This window comes from Harmonia axyridis, chromosome 1 (genome assembly GCF_914767665.1).
Source record: "Harmonia axyridis chromosome 1, icHarAxyr1.1, whole genome shotgun sequence".
NCBI lineage: Eukaryota > Metazoa > Arthropoda > Insecta > Coleoptera > Coccinellidae > Harmonia > Harmonia axyridis.
This window is the reverse complement of record NC_059501.1, coordinates 48,557,085-48,580,044: the sequence shown is the minus strand read 5'-3', so window position 1 is coordinate 48,580,044 and position 22,960 is coordinate 48,557,085. Positions and strand designations below refer to the sequence as shown.

The window sequence follows — 22,960 nt, the reverse complement described above, 5'->3', positions numbered from 1 at the left end:
TATTAATTCTTGACAGGCATTACTCATGGCTAGGTATTCGGCTCGACAAGTGGACAATGTGACATTGGTTTGATTAAGGCTTCTCCAAGCTATTACATCTTCAAACAATCTAATAACATACCCTTCAGTTGATGAAGAGTCTGTATGGTCTCTAAAGGTTGCATCGATAAATGCCTCTAAGTCTTCAATTTGAGCAGTGAATTTAAGGCTTAAATTCACAATATCTTTCAAATACCTGAAGATTCTCTTTACACCTTTCCAATTAGCTTCGATGGGCTGAACAGCAAACGTAATGTCTACCATTTGATGGATACATTAAGCTACCAATCGCTTCTCTATAAGGAACTCTTTTCATCTCTAGTTTATCTGAGTCATCTTGTAGATTCTCTGATTGATTTCTCTTAATCCTATTTTCAACCTATATGGTTACCATAGGGGTATTTTGGGCATTGCTGTCATTCATATTTAATCTCTCTAACATATTAATGGTATAATTTGATTTATCGATTTATATACCTCTCTTCTTGGTTTCTCTCTATATTTATACCATTTCTCCTCCAAGTATATGAACAAGGTTCATGCAAAGCATTCTCTAAACCAAGTTTCTTGATCTCTTCAGTGAATCTCTTATTCCATCTCTTCGGATTTACCTTCTGTTCATAGAGGGCTTTCCGGAGTTTAAAAACATAAGATCGTTTGATCTCATTGTCAATGTCTACTCCATCCAGTATCTCCATATAGATCTCCTCTATATTGCCATTTAAAAAATCAGGTTTTTACATCTGATCCACAAGCATGTAAATCATACTCATTAATTATTGCAACTGTAGCTCTAATTACAGGAAGTCTAAATACTGGTCCATATGTCTCTTCAAGGTCATAAATATTTTTGACCTAAAAGCCTCGTATGACTTATCTTACCTTGTATCGTATAAGACCATTTTCTTCTAATTTTCTCTTAAGCACCCATTTCGAGTCTATAAATATTGGCCGGTTTTACAGATATTTGAAGATTCTCTGTATCTACCAATATCCAAACCTCAATTTGTATCATGTAATCAATTTCTTCTTTTATAGCTCTCTTCCATAAGTGGCCTTTTCTAGAATTTATAGCTTCCTCGATGGGTTTTCTATTTAATGAAGGAATAAGACAAAGCCTCATATCTTCTTATTTATCGGTTTTCTCATATTTCCCTTAAATAATAATATTAATAGCTGATCTTCATTGATAACTAGTTATCCAAGGACAATCGACCGAGGTCGTTCACTCCATTCTCTAAAATATTATTCTCTGAGTAATTAAGAAACCTTGCATAGCTTACGTCCTCTACAGTTTTCTCTAAGTGTAGCAGGGTACTTGCCTCTTTATTGGCAGTTTCCTTATTTTGGCTCTTTGGAGTTTTTCATCCAATCCCAGTCAATTTTATTTTCCTGGGTCTCTCATTTTTCTCTAGTGTCATCAAGTTGTTTATTTCTATAAACATCTTTGTAGACAAGTTTCTCGTAGGGTTAGTTGAACAGACGTTCGGGGTATGAAATACTCCGAACGAACTGAACCTCGCCCTCTATGGATGTTGGAACAATTATATTTAAATTTCTATTCAATAAAGTCCTTTATTATTATTATTATTATTAAATCTCACATGTTGAGATTCAAAGGACTTCCTCGAGCTTGAATGCCACGTCGAGTATCCTGTAGCAGTATCACCCACTAGGACAGCTTTCAGGGCACATTCTCAAAATTTCAAGCTGGGTTTTGGAATCTTAATGTATGCAAACATTAAAATACATAATAATACATACAAATACATCCAAATCTCTGATCAAAGTGGCATTTTGCATTTGGTGCAAACTTTGTCAATGGTGTTTGATATCCGATAGACTTTTGTGTTCTGATGCATCTATAGATGCATCAACAGCAATCTCCCACATACTCTTAGGTAGTCTGGAATCAAACATGTATATACGAACCTTCTTTTGGATCGTCGAGTGAGACCTCTCCGCTACACCATTATGTTCAGGCGTACGAGTATGAAATGGGGTATGAAATACTCCGAACGAACTGAACCTCGCCCTCTATAAATGTTAAAACAAGTGTATTCAAATTTCTATTCAATAAAGTCCTTGACTTTTGCCTATACGCGTAGGATTTCTCCTCGCCGCGCCGTCGGCTTCTCACTCCTCGCTAAGAGGAACATTCACTCAATCCCAGATATTTAAAATATCATAAGGGTAGAGCTCGGACGTGTCCGGTCCTTGTGGTCTCCCTGGATCTCGTTGAACTTCTGGTCCTCTTACACGTGATCCTTGGACCTGTCCTTCGCTTCCTAGGAATTTTCTCACCGTCCTTGCAGTACCTAAAAGAACAACTTTTTGCATTATATTACATATATACTCACTAAGTTCCAGTTGCTTGATATTCCTCTTGAGATTTTTGGGTACTATTCCAGTTGTTGAGATGATAATTGCAATAGTTTTCGTTGATATCATTCCCCACTGACGCTTTATCTGAAATTCGAGGTCCCTATATTTTGAAATTTTTTCGAGCTCCTTTTGACGCAGGTTGTTGTCATTTGGTATTGCTACGTCAACGAGTAATGCTGCCTTTTGATGTTTATCGACTAGTAATATATCTGGTCTATTGTTAGGGACTGTTTTATCAGTCAAAACTGTACGATCCCAGTACATCTTATAGCGTTCGTTTTTCAGGATGGTCTCTTCTATATTGATTGAAAAAATCTGTCGCAAAAACGAGTTCCTATTTTTATTGTTTTAATCGAGGTTTTAATCTAGAAAAGATCTGTTTATTATACTTCAACATAGTAGCAGAGCGCGGTTTGTAGATTATAAAACAGAAGTCTACATCTGGAAAAATAAAATAATAAAAAAGTTCCAAAAAAGTTATTTGTCGCAGAGAGGTTTTCTCCTTCAATAAGAAGTAAAAAGTATTTTGGTGGAGTAAATAATGAATGCCAGCTAAGTACAGATAGGCTTACTAGAGGGAAAAGAAAATTGGTCGACTTGGAAGTACAAGTTTGGTATTTTACTGAGGTCAGTGAAAGGAGGATTGGAAGTTTTAGAGGGCAAACTTCAAGCTCCTAAACCCTTGGAAGAAAATGAAACGCAAGAAGACAAATCCAAGTATGACAAAAATCTTATGGAATTCAATCAAGCTGATGTGTGGAATTGCACAGACTTATGGATGGAAATGTCGAGAAAAAGACATATGATGTTTGTATGCAATTTTTCAGTTACGTAAAACAAGCAGATGATGATATCGCAATGCATACTTCGAAGCTGAAGAATTTGTGAAACAGTTTACAAAAAGAAATTTCCAAAGATAAAATTACAAATGGAAGGATATGTAATTGTGAGTTACCTGAAATTCCTCTCATTTGTAAAATATTAGACACGTTGCCTGCAGATTATTTCTCATTCAAGTCTAGCTGGAGCTTAATGTCCGATACAGACAAAAATGTGGACAATTTGACAAGCCAGTTATGTGTATATGAGAAAGCACTAACAACAAAGTCTGAAAGCCGACAAGAGGTTTTTATAGTGGTGCATCCAAAAGAAGTAACTTGATCTGCAATTACTGCAAACTGAAAGGACATAAAGTGAAAGATTGTTCAAAATGGAAAGCAGATGGCAAGCCACCAAAACCTGTGAAACATAAGAAGAACAATGGAGTGAAAACAAAAAACGTTTCTTTATTAACAGTCCCCAGTGATGTTTTGTTTTGCGAGAATGATGATAACAATTGGTATGTTGATAATGGGGCAACAAACCACATCACCAACCAAAGTGAGTTGTTTGAAACCTTCAAACCATTTGATCAAAATCACCAAGTAAAAACAGCAAATGGGGACTCCGTACCAGCCATTGGATTTGGTAAAATTCGTGTACAATCTTGGGTGAATGGAGAAAAATACGAGTTTTTTCTATCTCAAGTATGGTATATCCCAAGTATAAGAAAAATTCTGTTTTCAACATTATCAGCACAAGATAAAACATTATCAGCACAAGATAAAAACCCTGACAGTGAATTTGTTTCTGAGGCTGAAGAATGCTATTTCAAATTATCTGGCGAAAAATTGATTGTGGGTTCGAGAAGTCTCTCAGGGGGCTTATATAAACTTGATATAAAAGCGATAAGAGCAGAAACTTCGATTGAAATCAATTTTATTGAAAAGGAAAATGCATTACAGCTCTACCATGAAAGATTTGGCCACCAGAATAAAAGACATGTGAGAACAGTATTGAAGCGTGAACTAGGCATTGAAGTCAACCTAGATAGTGACGTTTGCGAGGGGTGTGTTTATGGAAAAGCTCATGTACTCAAATTTGGTACAAGGGAACGATCCAGCTTACCTGGTTTACTGATACATTCAGATGTTTGTGGACCTTTCTAAAGCAAGTCAAAATCTGGTTATCGCTACTATGTGCTATTCAAAGATGACTATTGCAGATACCGTTTTGTTTATTTTATCAAGCACAAATCTGAAGTTGTAGAAATACTGATAACAGTAATTGCTGAAATCAAATCTGAAGGATATGGCATAAGAGAGATTTTGTCAGATAACGGCAGTGAATTCGACAATGGGCAAGTGCGAAAAATTCTAAGGCATTCTAAGCCTGTGACCTAAGTAAGGCATTTGACTCCCTCAACCACAAAATTTTAATGGAGAAGCTATATAGATATGGAATCAGAGGAGAGGTACTCAAGCTAATTGAAAACTACTTGAGTAATAGATTTCAGAAGGTTTCTGCTCAGGGAAAATGTTCAGAATGGGGGAGTGTTGAGAGTGGTGTCCCTCAGGGATCAATTCTGGGGCCGTTGCTGTTTCAGATTTATATTAATGACTTACCACCAAATGTAGATTCACACAGCACGGTTCTTTTTGTTGATGACACCTCTTTCCTCATAGTTGCATCTATCTAGGAGGAGCTTCAGGAAATATCGCAGAGAGTCCTAAAACAAGCTGAGTTGTGGTTCCATGCAAACAAGTTCAAAATGAATAAAGAAAAGACTCAAAGCATTGTATTCGATGCCAGACCCAGAGAGGACACTACATTGAAATTCTTGGGTTTGTATCTGGAACCAAACTTGAAGTTTTGGCAGCATACATAAGTTCTTAAAAGGAAGTTGTCCATAGCTACTTACACAATTAGAAGATCAAGACAGGTAGCAGGTAAGCAAGCTGCTAAACATGCTTACTTTGGATATTTTCACAGCCTTTTCAGCTATGGACTGCTATTTTGGGGTAATGGACCTGAAAAAAACCAGATGTTTGTCAAACAAAAGAATGCAATTAGAATTATATGTGGACTAAAGAGAACTGAAAGCTGTAGAACCTACTTCCAGCAGGAGCGCATACTTACACTTACCTGTCTATACATACTCACCTGTATATTATACATTCACAACAACAAAGACACATTGACCCGAAATGGAGAATACCATAATTTTACTACGAGAAATGCAGGGAAATTTTCAACTCCATATCACAGGCTGTTAGCAACTCAGCTGAGCATAAATCATGAAGCCATCCAAATCTATAACAAAATTCCTGAATGTCTCAAAATTATGAATAAAAAAAAGCTGAAAAATGAAATGAAAAAAATTCTATATGAAAAAGCATACTACACTATGGATGAATTTTGGTCAAGCCATTTTGAATAGTTTGTACTTCAATGTGATGTTTGTGATATACTTAAATGTCAACTTATTAAACTATATTTTTGTACATTTATATTTTAACTTATTGCTCTCTATCTTTCGGGATGTTAAGCATATTATACTTGTATTTTACTTTGACGCCCCATGTAAAATTTTGATGGGTTAAAATTATTCACTTTGTATCAATATGTCTGTGAATAAAGATTATTATTATTATAGTTCGCCGCAGTGTTCGAAAGATGTTGAATTAATTTACCAGCTTCACCTTGCACGTTGGATTTTAGATGTTGGATTTTCTCAGCATCCCCAATTGATGTATTATAGTGTATGAGTTGCAGGAATATGTCTCTGAATGCTGGCCATGCTTCGTAGTTCCAATAAAATATTGGTATTGATACTGTAGGCAATGTTGGAAGATTGGGACGTCCTTGTAATGAAGTTCTGTCTGGTTGTTCATCGTCTTCGAATTTCTTCATAATTTCTTCGTATTCGTCATGTACAGTTGAATAAGTTTCTTGAAACAGAGGATCTTGGCTCATGTCGATATTATTTAATTGGATTTCTTGAAAGGACTCCGAGATGATTTTTCATTGAGTCTGGACTGCTTCTCTCTGAAAGCGGTAGGGTTTTTGATTGGCTTCGTACTGGGTCCAAATCTTGGTTAGTTGCTTATGAAATTCCGCAATTTGAAGTTCTAGTTTGTTTCGTATCGTGCCTGCTTTTCCCGGGGGTGTTTCTGTTGTTATTTCCAAGCGACATTTGTTCAGATGTTCCATGGCATCATTGTGTATTGCAGCGGCTTGATCGTAAAATTTCTTGACGTGGTATTCGTGTGTTTCTGGTAGGCCCTCTAGTAATTCATCGTGGTTTGCTTCGAATGTGTTCCATAGTTCCTCTATTTCCTCGGACTTCCTTTTCAAGTACTCTGGCGTTTTCCTTTTCTTGGAATCCTTCTTCATGTTGGAGTGCATTCTCTTGATCTGCTCTGGGATCTGGATTTGTTGGCTCAGGACTGCTTCCATGATTATTCTGATATTTCTTCTCAGTAGGGCTGGACGTAACGATTTGATTGTGTGTGTGTGTTGTGGACCTGTGTCTATCCCTGGGCTGGTTTTGCTTTGAAGGCTGGAAGGACCATGTATCTTTGGAGATTATCCTCTAAAGATATGTTTCTACTTTCTTCAACGGTTCGTAACTCCGTTGAAGTAGCAGTGAGTGAGTTGTGGTGAGTAGAGGGTTGTAAATCCACTACAAACCCAGTAAAACTCGCGGTGGAGTTAGAATAATTTATTTACGTCGAAACTTGAACAAAAGAATGTTGTTGAGAATTAAATGAGTACAGCTTTTATATTATTTGTGACGACATACAGTTTTCGTCATGGGCCGCCTTCCGGAGTTGCTGGAATCTGCAAAATTCGCATATTATTTGGCCTAGATATGGTATATTGAATGCATGAGGTCGATAACTGCTTCCTGGTAATTTTCAATGGAATTTGAATTCTTGATATTTAAATGCGATTTCTTCTGGATATTCCTCAATGTTTAATTCACATTAAACAAGGAGAGATCAATGAATTTAGAGCAATTGTATACAAAATGATTCGGCTCCTTACAAAATAGACACTGATTCTAGGTTTCCTTCTGTTTTGTGATCCTGAAAGAATGTTCTCCGGGTTTATTTCTAATTCCACGTGACTGATACCTATGACTCGTTAATTTTTGTACGTTATTCAGTTTTCTTTTACTGTTTTCTACGAGTGTTTCTAGGATTATACATTTTTTCCCAGAAATTCTATCAATTCTAGAAATGTGGGCAGTTAATCATTATCTAAAGATGTTTCCCACTCCTTATCCGTTATAAAGTGAATAATGAGGGTATCCCACGAATCAGTGGGCAATTTCAAATTCCTAAGCACCCCAATATGATTCATTACTTTATCCGTCAAATTTCTGAAGGAAGTAGGCGAGTCTTTTGTCACAGATGGTAAATCAAATATCGCTCTGAAATGACTGTTAACTATGATTCGTTTGTTGTGATATCGTTTGACTTATACAATCCCATGCGACGGAGTAGTTACTGTCCGAAATTTCGAAGGCTTGAATAATTCGCCGTGCGTCGTTTTTGAGACAAGATTTCAAATAACAGAATTTTTGTATGCCCGTGAGGCTACCATTGTGATGCACTGAATGAGAGAAAGTGTCGTGAAAATTCATCAACTCCTCATAGTTTCCAGAAAAGTGACTGCTAGGGTTACCATCTAAACCTGAATTGATTGTTTGACTATTTTGAGAATTGTTTTTAACAAGCATCCCCTTAGCACGTGATACTATTGTTGAAAATGCTGTTCCATTTCTTCGCGTTGACTTTCCTCTTCTGGGTTCAAATTTTCTAAACGAGATTGAATGACATCAAATTCATCAAAATTTGATTCGATCTTTTTTAATCTGAATTCTATTTCTATGATGTCATCTGCGGAATTTAAAAATGTTTGAAAACGTGTAAGTTGGCCTTTAAATTTGCCACGTGTTTGTCTGAGTTCTCTAATTTCTTGGTTTATTGATTGTAACGTTGTGAGTTTAATTCTTAGGTAGAACATCTGTTGATTTCACATCTGTTGTTATTACTGATAAAATAAATCAGTTTTAATCCAAACCTCGTTTGAGATACATCCCAGCTACCTATATTATCACAGTGGCGACGAGGAAAATCTGAATTTCAAAGAAAGTGTTACAAATAAATAAATTAACTCCGAAAAATGACCATTGGGGACATTAAAGAGTTCAAAGTGAACGTAAATAATTGGAGCACGTATATTAAACGTGTAAATCAGTACTTTAAAGTAAACAATGTGGCGGATGACATTAAAACGGCAATTCTTATTACGGCGATGGGAGATGAAGCATTCGAACTATTAACGGATTTATGTGCACCGGAAAAACCGGAGACTAAGAAATTCGACGAAGTGGTCCAAATTGTGACCGACCATTTGGAACACAAACCGTCAGAGATAGCCGAGAGGTATAAATTCCGTCAAAGGAAACAGGAAAACTGGCCAAATATTGCAATTTTGGAGACAGCTTGGAGTCAAATTTGAGGGACCAACTTGTATTTGGACTACAAAGTGAAATAATTCGTCAAAGGCTTTTTGTGGAGCCCTCGTTAACTTACAAAAAGGCTCTACGAATTTCTTTAACCATGGAAAGTGCTGAGAAAAATGCGGGACTCATGGAAGCCACCGGGATCCACAAATTAAATAGTAAAATGGACCTGCGAAGAAAATTTGTGTGGAAGGAAAGAAATGCTCAACAAGGAAATGTTCAAGAAGGAGGGAAATGCCGCCATTGCGGAAAGGTCAACCATCTGTCATTTGAGTGTTACTTCAAGAATGCGCAGTGTCATAGTTGCAGAAAGAAGGGTCACGTGAATTATGTGTGTCAAAATAAAATAAAGAAGAACACTTTCAATAAATATGTAAATTTAGATGAGGACAATAATAATTTAAATGAAGTAGATAATTCCAGTGAAGATTATCCTTTTGAACATCAATTATTTAATATAAGGGATTCCGCTGTAAAACCTATTCAGCTTAAAGTTCAAATTAATAAATTACCTGTGGAAATGGAGATCGACACTGGATCTGCCATTTCAGTAATTTCTGAAAAATTTTATCTAAAAAATTTTTTTAATATAAAATTATTACCATCTAAAGTAAATCTAAAATCATATGTAGGAACAGAAATAAATTCTCTAGGTTTGATCCAAGTTAATGTTAATTATATGAATAAAACTAAAGAAAATTTAAACTTGTACGTTATCCAGGGGGGTGGTCCTCCTCTCATGGGTAGGGATTGGCTGAAAGCTTTAAGTATTTCAGTAGATAATATCTTGAATTTGAATAATTTACAAAATCTGAAGGAAAACCCAGAATTAAAAGATCACAATAATAATAAAATATCGAATATTTTAAAAGCTGCATTTCCTGAAGTGTTTGATAATAAATTGGGATTATTTGGGGCGACTAAAGTAAAGTTATATTTAAAACCTGACAGTAAACCTGTTTTTCTTAAATCGCGATCTTTACCTTACGCTTTAAGAGATAAAGTTGAATATGAATTACATAGTTTGCAGGAGCAGGGTATTCTAACACCCGTAGAATTTAGCGATTGGGCAACACCCATAGTCCCAGTATTGAAAAAAAAACGGTAGTATAAAAATTTGTGGTGATTTTAAGATAACCCTTAATCCATATTTACAATTGGACCGATATCCAATTCCAAAAATTGAAGATCTCTTAGTTTCCTTGAAATATTTCGACTATTTTAGTAAATTAGATTGTGCGCAGGCCTACGCGCAAATCGAGTTGGATGATGAATCAAAAAAATTGGTAACTATTAGCACCCATAAGGGTTTATTTCAATATAATCGCTTACCGTATGGTATATCCTCAAGTCCAGGGATTTTTCAAAGAATTATGGAAACTCTGTTATCTCTGATATTAGCGGAATATATATTTTTTTGGATGATATTTTAATAGCAAGTGAAAGTGAAAAAGAACATATGGAATTATTAAGATTAATTTTCCATAAATTGTTGGAAGCAGGTTTAAAAATTCAATTAAAAAAGTGTTGTTTTTTCAAAGGAAAATTTGTTATTTAGGGTTCATAATTGATAGCCGAGGTATTCATACTTCGCCAGAAAAAATAAATGCAATTCTTAAAGTTGAAACCCCAAGTTCAGTTATAAATTTAAAAGCCTTTTTAGGTTTGGTAAATTATTATTCCAAATTTATCAAAAATATTTCTCATAAATTAGCTCCATTATATGCATTGCTAAAGAAAAATAAAAATTTTGGATTAATGGGATTGTATTGGTAACTTTTAAACCATAAGAGTTAGAAGGTCGGTCAAATGGAGAAAAAGTTGCATGCATAAAAGCATTATCAAGCAGTTCAAACAAATCGAGATTATCAGGACCAGGTTTCGAGATATCATAAGAAAAGTAAATTATGTCATTTTGATTTTTCTTTTTTTCCCACTTCATTTCAAATATCATCAAAAAATGTTACAGGAATTTTTTATCCGACAGTAAATTATCCTCAATTTGACGTAATCAGATTTCGTATCCAACGTTTCGTACTCTCTAGGCCACCCTCAACCTCATTTTTTTCAATACGCTGAATTCAACGATATATCATACAATGACATTCAAAGTAGATTTTCAGGTGATTTTGACCCTTATCGAATTTTCTTTGGGTCGGATCTGTATTACCTTCATTTAGTTTAATTAACAACATGCAATATGCAATAAATTTCGATAAGAAAATCAACTTACCCATCTTGAACTAAATGAACTAAAAAACCAGTATACTGGTTTCTTGGTTCTTCGTGGTTTCAATTCATAATAATTAAACGAAGGTATCATTTAATGAAAGAAAAATCAAATGATTATTCGAAAGTAAATGAAAATTAATGAAGTAAGTGTTTTGTAAAATGCACTTTACGGTTCTGGAACCCATACTTCCAATACATTTGCTTGTTTGGTCTCCTTAATACCTTCCAAAACATTCTCAATTTTCTCGCGAGGTAACACTATTGTTGTATTTGTCATTTGTTCCGTTGAAACACATTACAGAATCGAACTTTATTTAGAGATCATTACGATATAATTTTTGCAAGGCTTGGTATTCGAATTTAAAATCATTGTATTCGCGTCTTTTGACGATTTTATTAACAGCAGTTTTCGAAAAATTACATTCACTGGCCACAGTTCTCGATTTTTTTCTGGGTTCGATTGAATTTGGGTCAGAACATTGATATCGTTCATAGACTTGTTTTTTCTTACATACACACCATTATATTTGGATGAGGGTCAAAATCACCTGAAAATCAACTTTGAATAACATTGTATGATATATCGTTGAATTCAGCGTTAAAAGTTATTTCGAAAAATGTCATAAAATATACAGGTCCGTATTGAAAAAACTGAGGTTGAGGGTGGCCCAGAGAGTACGAAACGTTGGATACGAAATCTGATTACGTCAAATTGAGGATAATTTACTGTCGAATAAAAAATTCCTGTAACATTTTTTGATAATATTTGAAATAAAGTGGGAAAAAAAAAATCAAAATGACATAATTTACTTATCTTATGATATCTCATCAACCGGCCCTGATAATCTCGATTTGTTTGAACTGCTTGATAATGCTTCTATGCATGCAACTTTTTCTCCATTTGACCGACCTTCTAACTCTTATGGTTTAAAAGTTACCAATACAATCCCATTAAAAAAGTGGCCACCCTGTATACATGCAGAACACCAAACCGATCGGATTTGTAATGACAGAAATTTTGAGCATTTCTTTTCCAATATTCCTCTTGGTACTATTGATGTAATCAATTTGATATTTTGCACGGAGCTTAAAATGGTAAGGTAAGGTGATTTCATAATAAGACTCTATCGAATCCTTCGGTTTTGTGGTCACGGAAATATTGAGTTGTCATCAGTGATTCTAATCTTATCGCTTCAGACCATTTTCGGCTCAAATTCCAAATTTACAAACAATATCTGTAACTAATGTTGTTATTGTCTCTTTATCTATTTATTTCTAGTAAATTCACACAAATAAATAAAAAAATATATATTATGTTACAGCTAGAAAAATCGATCTCAGTTTCAAAACTATGGACAATGAAGCTACGAATATTCATTCCCAGAAGCTTTTAGAAAAATATAGGAAAACACTAAGATTGAGTTCCAAACAAATTGTAAGTGAAGAAATATATTTTGTAATAACTTATATTGAAGAAATTAATTTATTTCCCCAGATGAGTCTCAATTTGCGAGATGGAATAAATGAAGTTGACTTCAGTGTTACAACAGCTTATCAAGGAACTTCTCGTTGTAAATGTTTTTTGTATAAATGGAAATGGAATGATAAGATAGTAATTTCTGACATTGATGGAACTATAACAAAGTAAGTTGATTATTTGGCGTTATCACATGATGTACCTAGTCAATCTGATGTACTCATTATGTTCATGGACTCTCATCTCTCGAATTTTTTGCATGAAAGAATATAATATTCTTCACTTCCATTGTTCCAAACTGAGTTCTACATGTGCAAACGGAACTTGATGAACGTGTTCAGGTCAATGATCTAAGCTCATACAGACGTAAAGGCAGGAATCAACTCCAACATAAAAGTGAAATGAAGGCTTGATACTTTCATCAGCTAACTTGTGCCACAATATATAGTTTTTATTGTTTCGATATATTCAACTAATCAATAATATTCATAGAATAACACGAAGTATTTTCCACGAATTTTTCGATATTTGTGACAATTGCTTCGCCAACAATGACTTTTTCACATTACATTTCGACTGATATTGATGAAGATTTTAGACTTGCTTAAATCTGTTATAAAAATTTGAACGTTGACTGAAAAAACATGAAAACAAAAATTGATATGAAAACTATACAGGTATATTGGACATTTGCCGATTGGGATTTCCAAAGTATCTGAAGATATTTGATAAGATGGGTATCTTCTCTGTGCAGCGCTTATCCAGCCGAAGTGAGGCCCAGTGGCCCATTGTTCATAAAATAATAATTTACATCTGTTCGTTCATGGAAAAGAATATTCTGAGAATTATTGAACGAACAAGCAGATGTAAACTCATCTCCACTCTTGAATATATTCATATAGCTTGGAATTCCCAGGGGTCAAATCTCCAATATTTCTGAATAGTTTATTATGTAATATACTTATTAGATCATTGGTTTAGACGACCTTCGGTAGCACAGTGGTTTGGGAGACGGCTGTGATGCTGAAGGTACCGGGTTCGAATCCCGGCTAGGTCATGGATGATATGGTATGATGAGGTTACACGTAAGAATAGCTTCAAGCTAAATGTCGCCTTGTTGTATCTAATTGAAGAATAAACTCGTTTAAAAAAAACTAAAAAAAAATTTTTGTGGTCTTTTACCTTTTTCTTATCGCATTCAACCATATTTGAAGAATTCATTAGGCCTGGGATAAATCCCTCTATAAAAACGCTTATCCAGTCTTCATTTGATGTCATAATGCGACCATAGGCCCACGCTTCTTAAACCCTAAAGTTGAAAATAATATTTATGCGATTGTATTCAATTTTGATGTCGATTCTTTCAGATAATTGCGTCGTGAATAGCTTTTTTTGTCACATCATTACTGCTACTATATGTTATTCTACTGAGTTGAAATTTGATCATTTTTATATTCTCGAACTGTAATATTCCAGTAAAGAACATTTTCAACTACAATGACATGATTGTTGCATAAAATTTTAAGCACACAAAAATGTTTTAGATGGACTTTCCTGTCTGAATGGAAATTTCCTGTATGAGGTTAAGGCAAACTGAATATATATGAATATATATGAAATGAAATATATATGAAACACTAGATGAGATTAACAATTAAAATTTCCACTACATATTCTGATCAATTTAATCAAGGTTAATACCTTGATTAAATTGATCAGAATATGTAGTGGAAATTTTAATTGTTAATCTCATCTAGTGTTTCATATATATTCTGTAAACGTTTACACAAACCAGTCACTACACCGATACGGGGAGACAGAGTTTTTGCTGAGGTTTTTATCTGTTCTCTTGTATCATACGTTGAAATGTATGATGCCCCGTTACATTTCCTCTGCTAATACTGAGATTCATCGACACATATGCTTGATTGTTTGAAATTTATATTTTGTATTGCTCTTTCTCAAAAGAATATATATATATATATATATATATATATATATATATATATATATATATATATATATATATATATATATATATATAGATATATATATATATATATATATTATATATATATATATATATATATGAAGGTGACGACAGGATTTTTACCTTGGTGCTCCCACCCGGTTGATCCTATATAACCACGAAAGTGTGAGGGAAAAAAAAAAAAATATATATATATATATATATATATATATATATATTCCACTAAAAATCTTTTCTCTGTGGTATGACGATCCTGACTTTGAAATTAACTGGAGGAATAGATTTGATCAAAAAATATTCATCTATAGTTTTTTAACATTATGTCACAGAATTTTGCCAAACATTATCGTCGAAATCATCAAAACCTCTTTCATTTTTCCGATGACTGTAGAATTCTTGGTCGGTGTTGGATTAAATTTTTCTCATTCACCCAAATGCGTTCATTTTGCCATACCTTGTAGAACAAAATCGCGCAAGAGTAGCTCAGATTCACACATGTTAGTTTATTCTTATTCTTGTGTACTCGGGTAACCAGTACTCGAATTATTCTAACTGTTTTATTATTTTGGATTCGGGTAAGGATTAACAAAACACTTATCAAAACGTACTTACAGGTTATATAGCTTACTTGAAGGCCAGGGAAAGAAAGTTTGAGAGCGATCTGTCACTTTATCAATTATCGATATATACGAGAACATTATGTGTTCTGATGGCAGATCTCTTATTCTTTACTATTGTTACATATATACGGACTTGCCACTTTATTATCAAAATATTTAGGAATTTATATTCGTATAATTTTAATGACAATAATTAATAATATATTGGAGAATTTATAGTCCTATGATTTTTTTGAAAATAATAAATATTATATTTGTTTCTACATCACTCCCCTCCCAGGAGCTTCAATTAGTCAAAACAAGACATATTAAAAAAAAGAATATTGCAAGTGACGAAACAACAATGTTGAAATTAAATATTAGCAGGCACAATTAGAATGAGAACAAACAAATTTAACATACAGGATGAACAATCAAATGTATAAAATATGTAGGCAAAAAATCTGATCAAAATAACATAGGGCAGAAAACACTATAATAAAACAAAAATAATAATAATTTACATAATTTTTTATACTAAATCTAACACTGTCGTATTCCTTATCTTCAATAATATGGATAAATTCACTTGAGAGTGGAATAAGTTTAAAAATGAGAGACGTTGAGTCATTTCTTTAAGCGACGTTTCGCAACTTTATTGTTGCTTCTTCAAAGATCTACAAAGAAACACAGATAAATACCTGAAATAACAGTGAAAAATGTAACCTCATAATACCTCGGAAGCGGAAAGCGTCCGTCAATCCTTCATTCAAACTTTGTAAAAATTGAAATTTCATTTAATAAATAATCGCACAAGTCAGCGTATTACCAGACATATGATATAAAATAAACAAATATTCGCGTGTTAAGTTGGCGTGCAGATGTATGAAAACTAGTTTTAGATAATTTTCGAACAAACTGTAATGACGGGACGCTCCCACCCCCACAAGAAAACGGACACTCAGAAACAAATGATACAATTAAAATCAAAATAAATTACAAACATTTAAATTCTGTGTCGGGAAAATAAATTTAGGAAGTTATAGTATATAGCGCTTAAACTCAAACAATCAGTTCTAAGATTAATGTTTTCAGTCAATTGAATTTGTACCATCTCTCCCCTATTCCGCTTAAACCAATTGGACTCCCTATCCAAAACTGTTGTCTCTTCAAATTTGAAATCGTGTCCAGTACTAAAGTGATGTAAAGCCAAAGCTGTTTTGTTTGCTTTGGCCTGATTGTGATTTTTACAATCATTTTTGTGTTGTCCTAATTTCAACTTTAAATATTGCTTAGTTTGGTCTATGTATGATTTTCCACACGAACAAGGTATTCTGTAACTCACATTTGACAACATGTTCAAAGGTGTAGGATCTTTCAACCGTGTAAACAGGAAATTGGTGGTTTGTACATTATAGTATGCCAACTGGGTATTGTTATTGAGGGCACAATTATTTGCTTGTGAAAGGCCCTGTATGAAGGGAAATCTGAAGTATCGGCTATCTGATGTAGTCTCTTGAACACTTGTGAGGCCATGGTTCGTGAGAAATGAATGTATACACTGGTTGACGAAACTTTTGGGGTAGTTGTTATTCCTCAAGATGGTCCTTATTCATCTCAGGTTGGCATCGTGATAATAAACATGACTCAAGTTCATCATTCTGTACAGTAGTCCCTTTATGATGCTCATCTTATGGTTGATTGGGTTGTTTGAATGAAAATTCAATATTCTACCTGACTTTGTTGGCTTGACAAACCAGTTTGTAGTCAGTTCTACACTCTCAGTCCTCTGAATCTCCACATCCAAAAGCGCTATTCCTTATCGAAATTTATTGCATATTGCATGTTGTTAATTAAACTAAATGAAGGTAATACAGATCCGACCCAAAGAAAATTCGATAAGGGTCAAAATCATCTGAAAATCTACTTTGAATGTCATTGTATGATATATCGTTGAATTCAGCGTATTGAAAAAAATGAGGTTGAGGGTGGCCCAGAGAGTACGAAACGTTGGATACGAATCTGATTTCGTCAAATTGAGGATAATTTACTGTCGAATAAAAAATTCCTGTAACATTTTTTGATGATATTTGAAATGAAGTGGGAAAAAAAGTAAAATCAAAATGACATAATTTACTTTTCTTATGATATCTCGAAACCTGGTCCTGATAATCTCGATTTGTTTGAACTGCTTGATAATGCTTCTATGCATGCAACTTTTTGTCCATTTGACCGACCTTCTAACTCTTATGGTTTAAAAGTTACCAATACAATCCCATTAAAAAAGTAGCCACCCTGTATAAGATACCTTGAGCTGACTGTAACAAGTGTTATATTGGCCAAACAAAAAAATATTTACGAGATAGAATAAAACAACATAAATATGATAGTAAGAATGTTACAAATTTTAATGAAACAGCTTCAACTTTACATCAAATGACTTTGGGTCATAAATTTGATTTTGATAATGTACAGATTCTTGATAGGGAAGGAGTTGGTTAAAGAAGAAATATGAGCGAAATGATTAATATAAAAGTAAATTACATAGTTTAGTTAATCATAGAGAAAATGTACAACACCTTAGCACGATTTATAACAATATAATTGGAAGATGAGTACTGGCCACATCAATAGTGTTAAGTTCATTTAATATTTTTTATCGTAATCGTATGTTCATGTCATTGACATATTGGAAATAACTTGATGGATGTTTATGTTGATCATCTGCGGTGTGAAAGATTTTTGATTCCTTGAAAAATTGTCTTAATGATTTTAATAAGCGTACGATATTGTTTGTCATAACTAGGTAATGTGTTCTCATATTATGTCATATTGTATGCCTTATATATTTATTTATTTTTTTTTAGCCTTGAATAAGGAACGAACTGTTTCGAAACGTCGGCGTTGTTATAAATTAAACAATAGAATAAAATCGTTTCCAATATTCCCAATATTCTTTGTATTTATTCCTTACATTGTTTTTATGTTCCTTTATTCTTGAAGACATTCTTCGGTTCGTCTGGCCTATGTAAGACTTAGAACAGCTTGCACACGGGCGGCGGCGGCTTAGATTCACTGGTTTTTCAAAGGAATTTTGTCGTTTGGATTTCTCAATAATATAAATATATTATACTATATTGTTGCTCCCCTTACTATATTAGTAGGCGCCCAAGGAATTATTGGCTTCCCGGGTGGCTGTGGAAAATCGAAATTAAGTTGGTAATGGGTCACCATTCTTCTTGTCATCGCCATTCTATTTATAAGAATTTCATTAACCCATGAACCGTTGAGTTTTTAACAAACATATTGCTGTAGTTTTCATCCAAAAATCTATCTAATGATGCAGTAATATAATGAATGTGCGATTTGAAATGAAGAAGTAGTGTATGTTTCCGGTAAAACTGGAAGTTTTAGAAATTTGAAAATATTTCAGGTAGAAAGATCATCATCTCAAACCCCAACTTGCAAATTTTCAGCGAAAAATTATCATTAATTTTCTATGAACGTTTAATAGGCCATCGCTGTGAATCACCCTGTATATATAATATTACTCACATTTCAATGAATAATTTTGATTTTTCTTATTTTCTCCCATGAAAACAAATTAATGAATTACATATTCATTACAGATCTGATGTTCTGGGACATATTCTTCCAATTGTAGGAAATAACTGGGCTCAGAAAGGTGTAGCTCAACTGTTTCATAAGATAGCGGATAATGGGTACAATCTTCTTTACCTTAGTGCTCGAGCCATCGGCCAAGCCCGGGTTACTAGAGATTATCTCAAATCCATCAAACAAGAGGATGTTTCTATGCCAGCTGGACCAGTACTTTTGAACCCTACATCTCTAATTTTAGCTTTTCATAGGGAAGTTATAGAGAAGAAGCCTGAACAGTTCAAAATCCAGTGTTTGACTGATATCAAAGCACTATTTCCATCTGAGTCTCATCCTTTTTATGCTGGTTATGGAAATAAAATAAATGTAAGTGTAATTTAATTCGATTTAGTAGAAACATGAGACTGATTTTAGTGTATTTTGTAACATACCTACACTATGATCAAAAGGTTCCGGAAAAATATAAATAAAACGAAATTGTGTCAAATTCCCTTTGAATTAATTTCATATGCTAGTAAATAATATCTTTCGAAACGATAAAAGCCAACGCTTGATGCAATCGAACGCTTCATGTGTCGAATTCTACATTTGGGTAAAAACAATCGAGGTTTGACGTATTACATTGCCGGCGTTGAAATTGTTCTTGTTCTTCTCAGGTGGACCTGGGTGTGGTGATTCCAAGTGATCTTTCGTGGGCTGAACGTGTATTTCACATCATAAAAAAGGCAAGCATCTTGTATATTTATTATATATGGAAATAAATTCAAGATGGCGTCGAATACGGAAGACGTAGAAGATCGCTCTGATAGAAATGAAAGAATTTTGAAAAGCAAGTGTTTTCACTGTAAAAAGAAAGTGGTTGAAATATTAAGTACTTCAAATGCAATGAAAGTTTTCAACCAAGATGCTTGACACAGTCAGCGAACCAAAAACAAACAACATGTAAACATTGAGTCCAAATGGATGTAGAAACCGTAAACCAACAACTGAAAACTCTAAATATTGATAACGCTTACTTAAAGGAACTCCTTAAAGCTGTGGAAGAGAAAAAACCAAATATTGATTCACAATAATCAATTATTAATGAAAAAGATTAGGATCCTCGAAAATAGAAGAACAGATAACATATACAAGCATAAAGAAGGGGAAAAAACGATAACAGTGATAAAATACTAAAAATAAAGAAAGACAGATACTTCACAGATACGAAAGAACCTCATATGGAACTACATAAAAAAGAACTACTGGAGACTGACAACTACGCGACGAAGACAACAACGATGACAGAATGTCATCCCAAAATTACGCATCAAGACCATAGAACAAACCAGTCACAGCTATCACAACATCCAACTTCAGCACAAGCCGGAATGAAAGCAAGCACCCCACGAAATGAAAATCAACACAATAACGAGTTCCAAATGGTAATACGCAAACGAACATCAAATCGGAAAAGGCCAAGTGTAGGATGGGCCTATCTCTAGCTGATTTGTGGATGGAAGGAAAATACGTATGATTTTTACTTGTTTAATATGTTAACACAAACACTGAATATAACTGTAATGTTATAATAGTAATAACTTGTGAATACGAATGAATACTTGTTGAATACTTGAATGTGAAATGACTGATGAATACTGAGTTACTAACCCATGAATACTGAATTATTGAAAGCACTCGCTAGAGGTGGAACCATGGTGCGAGAAAACATCGAGTAGAATCCCAGTAGTTCTTCTCCTTCTTCTGCAGGCCTTAACATCGCGGCCACCTTGAAAGGTTCGACTTTCAATAAAGGATTTTCATGAGCGTCCTATTGTCAGGCGACATGTAATGACTCGATTCTTGCTAGATATTAAACCTCCATTGGCAGGGGACTGATTTTATGTACACTGCATTTGAAAACACTTCGTCATGATGCTTACGATACGTACAATATTGTCCTTTATAAGATTCACGACTCTTCCCAAACGCCATTGAAGTGGGGGTAGGTTGTCCTCCTTCAATGCAACTAATGTTCCGATCTTCGAATTCTGGACATCGTCAATCTCCCATTTATGTGTTTGCTGTAAAGATGTCAGGTATTCCGAAGACCAACGTTTCCAAAAAGGTTATGCAATATGCTGTAGTCTTTTATATAACTTCAAACGTGTAGAGGGAATTTCTGTGGAGTCCCTTTGTGGTACAGCCATCAATGAGTCACCCACAAGGAAATGTGCAGGTGTAAGGGGTGATAGGTCATTAGGATCGGAAGACAATGTGGTAATAGGGTCAGTTGAGCACAGCTTCAATCTGACAAATTACTGTATATAAACCTTCAAAAGTGAGATGAGCGTTTTTTACAACCTGAACTAAATGATGTTTCGCAGATTTGACATAGTGAATTTGATTTTTTCATTCACTGAGTTGATATGATGAAAAAAATTATTCAACTCATTTCTTCCATGCTGCCAAATATATATATATATATATATATATATATATATATATATATATATATATATATATATATATATATATATATATATATATATATAAAAAAAAAAAAAAGAGTACACTTTTTTACCTAAATGATACATGAGTCTCAATACCCTTAAACAAATATATATATATATATATATATATATATATATATATATATATATATATATATATATATATATATATATATATATATATATATATATATATATATATATATATATATATATATATATATATATATATATATATATATATATATATATATATATATATATATATATATATATATATGGTGACGACAGGATTTTTACCTTGGTGCTCCCACCCGGTTGATCCTATATAACCACGAAAGTGTGAAGGGAAAAAAAAAAAAAAAAAAAAAAAAAAAAAAAAAAAAAATATATATATATTTGTTTAAGGGTATTGAGACTCATGTATCATTTAGGTAAAAAGTGTACTCTTTTTTCTTCTCCAAAAAACTAACATAATGAAAATTTTGGAAAAAAAGTGGGATATAATTCAAATTCATACAAACATCGAAAAAAAGCTTTTCCTGGAAATTACTCTGTTTATTCTTGAAAATAATTATTGTACATTTCGTGATAATTTCTACCAACAAGTATTTGGCTGTGCTATGGGGTCAAAACTGAGTCCAATTATATCATCATATGTTATGGACGATTTACTCGATAACAGCATAAAAAAATTAAATTTTAAAATACCATTCTTACAAAAATTTGTGCACGATATCATCATAGCATTACCAGAAGATCAAATTGAACAGACTATGAAATACTTCAATTCCTACTGTAAAGATTTACAATTCACTGTTGAGATGGAAGATCACGAACAGGAAGTTCCTTTTCTCGACACAAAAGTATACTGACATAACAACACCATAAACTTGAATTGGTACAGAAAAAATACAGCATCTAATTAATTCATTAATTACCACTCAAACCATAATATGAATATAAAAGTTAATTTTATCGTTGGAATGAAGGAGAGAATAAACAAAATATGCCATGAAACCTTCAGACAAGATGCATTAAAAAGATTATTTGAAATTTTGAAACAAAATTCATATCCAACAGGTTTGTTGAATAAGCTTCTGTACGCTTCGGATACAACATTTGAGTCACGTAGACAACAGGAGAATAATGACACAGTGGAAAAATTTTATGCATCATTCCCGAATATAAACAAACTGACCTCGAAAATTAAATATATTTTCAAAAATGAAAAAGTTCTATTGGCAACCTACAATCAAAAAACAATAAAATCATTATATAGTAATCTCAAAGACCCAATACCAACAGAATTATAAAGTAATGTGGTGTATCAGATAAAATGTCAAGATTGTCAGGGTATGTATATTGGTCAAACTTCCCAGTGGGTTAAAAGTAGAATAGCTCTACACAGATCGGATATCACAAAACAGAAAGATCGATGTGCACTTACAACCCACGCTCAAAACTTGGACCATAAAGTTGATTTTGAAAATGTTGAAATACTCAAAACGGAAAGAAACTATCAAAAGAGATTGATTCATGAGATGATCCAGATTAATATGAAAATACTATCAACAAGAAATCTGATACAAAAAAACTCAGCAATATTTACAGCTATTTGTCAGAAAAAGAAAAAGAATATGAATTTTACGACGGTCCATTAGATGAATGATAAGAAAATCACGATTAAAAACATATCAATCTGACTTGTCATCGAGACATATTGACAACTAATGAAAAAGACGAAATAACCCAAATCAGAACAGATCACAT

General features: G+C 33.4%; 1 protein-coding gene across 4 annotated transcripts in view; it reads left to right on the top strand.

Moving 5' to 3' along the window:
• Positions 1-22,960, top strand: part of LOC123673280 (phosphatidate phosphatase LPIN3) — a 340,332-nt gene that overhangs the window by 206,528 nt on the left and 110,844 nt on the right. For 2 of the 4 annotated variants that reach the window (XM_045607763.1, XM_045607769.1), the window contains 4 exons: positions 12,334-12,446; positions 12,507-12,655; positions 18,707-19,061; positions 19,352-19,420. In XM_045607763.1, the coding sequence (XP_045463719.1) occupies positions 12,334-12,446; positions 12,507-12,655; positions 18,707-19,061; positions 19,352-19,420 (686 nt within the window). The remainder of the gene's footprint in view (positions 1-12,333; positions 12,447-12,506; positions 12,656-18,706; positions 19,062-19,351; positions 19,421-22,960) is intronic. The other 2 variants (XM_045607773.1, XM_045607772.1) reach the window with 1 other exon arrangement.